The sequence below is a fragment of the Aptenodytes forsteri genome, unplaced genomic scaffold (assembly GCF_000699145.1).
Source record: "Aptenodytes forsteri isolate BGI_AS27 unplaced genomic scaffold, ASM69914v1 Scaffold122, whole genome shotgun sequence".
NCBI classification, from domain to species: Eukaryota; Metazoa; Chordata; class Aves; order Sphenisciformes; family Spheniscidae; genus Aptenodytes; species Aptenodytes forsteri.
The window spans coordinates 64331-68874 of NW_008794009.1; the positions used below are offsets into that span (position 1 = coordinate 64331).

At 40.6% G+C, this 4544-nt stretch overlaps 1 protein-coding gene across 1 annotated transcript in view; it reads right to left on the reverse strand.

The window, feature by feature from the left end:
• The window catches only part of SOD2 (superoxide dismutase 2, mitochondrial), a 12206-nt gene that overhangs the window by 5701 nt on the left and 1961 nt on the right, over positions 1 to 4544 (reverse strand). Inside the window, exon 2 of the mRNA XM_019474825.1 lies at positions 1052 to 1168. Within this exon, the coding sequence (XP_019330370.1) occupies positions 1052 to 1168 (117 nt within the window). The remainder of the gene's footprint in view (positions 1 to 1051; positions 1169 to 4544) is intronic.

Consider the following 4544-nt stretch of genomic DNA (forward strand, 5'->3'; position numbering starts at 1 on the left):
ATGGGGCTGTGTTTTTGATTTGTGCTGGAAACAGTGTTGATAATACAGGGATGTTTTGGTTATTGCTGAGCAGTGCTTACACAGAGTCAAGGCCTTTTCTGCTTCTCACCCCACCCCACCAGCGAGGAGGCTGGGGGTGCACAAGAAGTTGGGAGGGGACACAGCCGGGACAGCTGACCCCAACTGGCCAAAGGGACATTCCATACCATGGTCACATGGTCAGTATCTAAAGCTGGGGGAAGAAGGAAGAAGAGGGGGATGTTTGGAGTGATGGTGTTTGTCTTCCCAAGTAACCGTTACGCGTGATGGAGCCCTGCTTTCCTGGAGATGGCTGAACACCTGCCTGCCGATGGGAAGGAGTGAATGAATTCCTTGCTTTGCTTTGCTTGCGTGTGTGGCTTTTGCTTTACCTATTAAACTGTCTTTATCTCAACCCACGAGTTTTCTCACTTTTACCCTTCCGATTCTCTCCCCCATCCCACTGGGGGGGAGTGAGTGAGCGGCTGTGTGGTGCTTAGTTGCTGGCTGGGGTTAAACCACGACATAGGGCCTTTACCTTTAATTGCAGGTCACTTGTAGATAATCACTACTCTATCCTCCCAAAGGGGATTTCTTCCTTTAGGCTTTAACTGCTAAGCTATCCCTATTTCAAATTGGAGCATAAATCCAGTCACTAGGTTGGGTGGTCTGCAGCACATTTCTTCCTTTTCTGAGAATCGAGTACATATATGGCAACTTAATTAGCATAACTTTGGAAAACTATTTTCTCATATGAAGATGGAAAGGACAATATGCAGCAATAGCCAAGTATTTTGCAGTGTACACAATCAGATTTAGAAATTCAAAATACTTAGCACAGGGCTAGCTTTTTATATTCTTGGCTTGCATCTGAAAAATGCTGAATTCCTTAGAACTGTGATAACTGTCATATAGACAGGCAAATTAACTCCGAAAAATAAAGATCCTTTAGACTCTTTCAAAGAGAGGAAAGATCATCAGTTCTACCGGTCAATTAAAATTGACGCAATAAACCATCGTAACAAGCACTAACCTTTAGGCTCTCCTCCTCCGTTAGGAGTAAGGTTTGTCCAGAAGATGGTGTGATTGATATGACCCCCGCCATTGAACTTCAGCACAGGCTGAAGTGTCACTTGAGCTGTAACATCACCTAAGGATGCAGAATATAAAAATACATAGATAAATAAAAACATCATCATCACCACAGTAGTCACTAAGTGCCACTAAGCTTCCATCGATCTCCAAAATCTTTCAAGTCTTACTAGTCTATATCATGTCTATGGAAAAGATAAGGTTTGTGACTGTTATCCATATTTTAGATAGTCACTGACATAAACCACACTAAAGATTTATCTTTGACCTTTTCTTATCCTGTAATGATATGTGATCTGCCAATATTGCACCTATCAGGCAACCTATATTACGCATGTAAGATCTACTGCCATTCAACAGCAGAATAAAGCAACTAGTAGAGCCAAAACATTTTAAGGACTCAGCACTTGTAAATTGCTCAGTATTACCACTACAAGACAAGAACATTGTTCACCCATTAGCTCACTGATTTGCAAACCAAGAATTTTTTAACTTCTTAAACAATTTACAGGGCAAACAGTTTGTGCTTCAGAGAAAGTTGATGAGTACAGTGACCATGTACATGAACAAAATATTCTTCTCCCTCCTATTTTTTGTTTCGTTTTGGTTTTTTTGGAATGAGGTACTTGCAGGAAGAGATAGCAACCCAGATCAATTTACTCCACATTACAGAACCCTGCATCTGAAATCAAGATCAGACAGCCCTGTACTTCCTCCCTCTCCACAAAATGTCATATTCCTTAAAGAATTCAATGGTGCCTTGTGTCTCTAAATGGTGCTGCACCACTTCAACACAAATGTTTTGAATGCTATCATAGCTTTTAAAATAACTGAAACATTTCAAAGGTTTTTGAAGCTTCTTCCACCACTCCAATACATTCTCCAATAAGAAATCAGAGGGGCAGCTGTTTCCTCCACTCACTTTCAGGAATGAGTGGTAGAAGTCTTCCTATAGCAATAAATGAGTCATCTTAACACAGACATAAAGGCAAGCCACAGAACAGCAGCACACCTGTTACTAAGGTTTTAATACAGGATTCCAGGTTCTCAGCATCTCCTCATACCCTTCAGAAACTACAAAAGCCTTGGTAAGCTTCATACTAATAAAATATCTGGATGAAGCTGTTCCAATATAACTCCCAAGTCCCCCAAAAACACAGAATTCAATGCTTTGCTAAAACAAATTACATTAGCACTCAATCACACACCCATGGCTTTTTGGTTTTGCTGGAAATGACCACTGTTATAGTAAAGAGTTTCCTTAAGATGCAGAAACTAAAGTTTTCTACAAACTTAAGAATAATTTTGTCCCTACACCAGTTCACTTTCACATGCAATACGGTTTGGTTCCCCCCCCCCATTCAGAAAAATATCTGTGGGTCAAAAAATAGTCTATGACCGTATGTGATCTTTGAATCTCCAGTCCTAATAACACCCAGAGCAACAAAACCAGAGGGGTACAGGACTGGAACAAAGCATCCAATGCAGCTAGTACAAACACTATCTGCTGAATTCAGGTATCAAGTTAAGGATGAGACAACTCTCGCACCCAGTCAAACGGCATCTTTGGGACATTTTCCTTGAATTTTGCATGCCTTAATGACAGTTTTAAGTTCATCCAGAGCACACAACATATCACAAGCCAGAAATCCAGAAATAACCCAGGATGTCTTTAATGTCTTTATCACGGTTTATTCCACCATTCCTTAGAGGAACCTATTCCCTGGGACCACTAGGAACCAGAGATGGCATTGTCCTCAAAACACAGTATCTGTGACTGTCGGATCAGTCCTGCTGAACTTTGCACTGGAAAAAGACAATGGGGAAAAAAGTAACTTGCCCTTAAGTTACAGCAAAAGTACCTTGGAATTTATTTGCATACAGAGTCCCCGGCCTTTGCTCCAGCTTACCACGCTCCTCAACACAGACATGGAGGACAATTCAGTAAACCAAGACAGGCAGCTTAGAGGTGCTCCAGAGACTAGTCAGCTCAGTTTCTCAGTCTACCAAGAGTCATTTGTTTCCTTGTAAGAGCAGTAAGTAAAGCACCACAGGTCACATGACTGTCAGAAAAGAGCAGGGAAAATTCTGGTAGGCACAAGTTTTCACTGAAAATAAGTTCACAGTTTATATCCTTCTATTAGCTGATCCTGCACATTTTGATGAACCAGTAATTAGAACCAGCTTATGCTGAAACAAATAAAGTCCTGTGCTGCACCCTATCACAGAAGTGCATACTCATTTTCAAATGAGCTGACAACATAAGCCAACAGGACTCAACCCAGGACAGCTTTTGAGTTTTCTAAGCAGATATAGATATGTGAAGACATTAAAGATGATCTGAAGAGAATACTTTACTTTCTATTGCTGAACAAAAGCCCTTGACAAGGTTCTGTTATCCAGAAGAGATATTAGATAGTGATTAGATGTGCTGTGTAACCCAACACTGAAAGGCAGCGCAGAAAGATTTTTGATCATTCTCAGTTTTTAAGCATGGAAAAAGAATGACAATACTGAGAGAATGAGGTGGCAGTTCAGACTTTGTCCTTTCCTAAATCCTGGTCTTAGAAGTCTTTCTAATGAGGGTCAAAATACTACACACAGTATACTGGGATACCAATTGGGGGGGGGAAGCCACACCAAAACACACACACACAAATATCGCAAGCAAGTATTTGTCTGCTTTGATGTGCATGACCACCACCAGTACATTATCCATTTGCAAAATAACGCCTGCAAAATCCTTAGGGGAAGATTAACCTCTACCTCTAGATACACCATTTCCAACAGTAAGTGATGAAAGCCTATCAAAGCATAGTATTTTTAAAAAAACACCTCAAAGGATCCACAACACTGCAGATGTTTCTGCTAACCACAAATTCTGCCTCCACTAGTGGCTGAAGCCTTGGTCATTAAACAGTGTAAGTAACATCAGCAGCAGATCTATTGATTCCTTATAGTTCAGGTTCCCTCCTCAATTCTGTTTGCACTAATTAAATTTCCAGAATACAACTTTATTGGATCCACCACTGGCAGGACAAAGCAGCAGCCAATCTTGATTGCCTGATTCTTAACTGAACCTCATTAGTTCATTAATTTAGACTGCACAAATTATTTTTAGGCTTATTTAGACACTTGAAAAATCTCTAAACTTTCACAGGTAACCAACTTTCTCTGTTCAAGCTCACTAGCGTTTATCAAGGGCTACAGGGTTCAAGTTTACTCAGATATTGACAATTCTCACTTTCATCCAAGCCCAAGCAGTTAAATTGCACTGTGAACCCACCTGGCAACCAGACAGAAATAAGCCTATGAAGTAATCACTTCTTAAAGGTAAACTGATACTCTTTAGAAAGATCATAGAATCATAGAATCATTAAGGTTGGAAGAGACCTCCAAGATCATTGAGTCCAACCATCAACCCAACACCACCA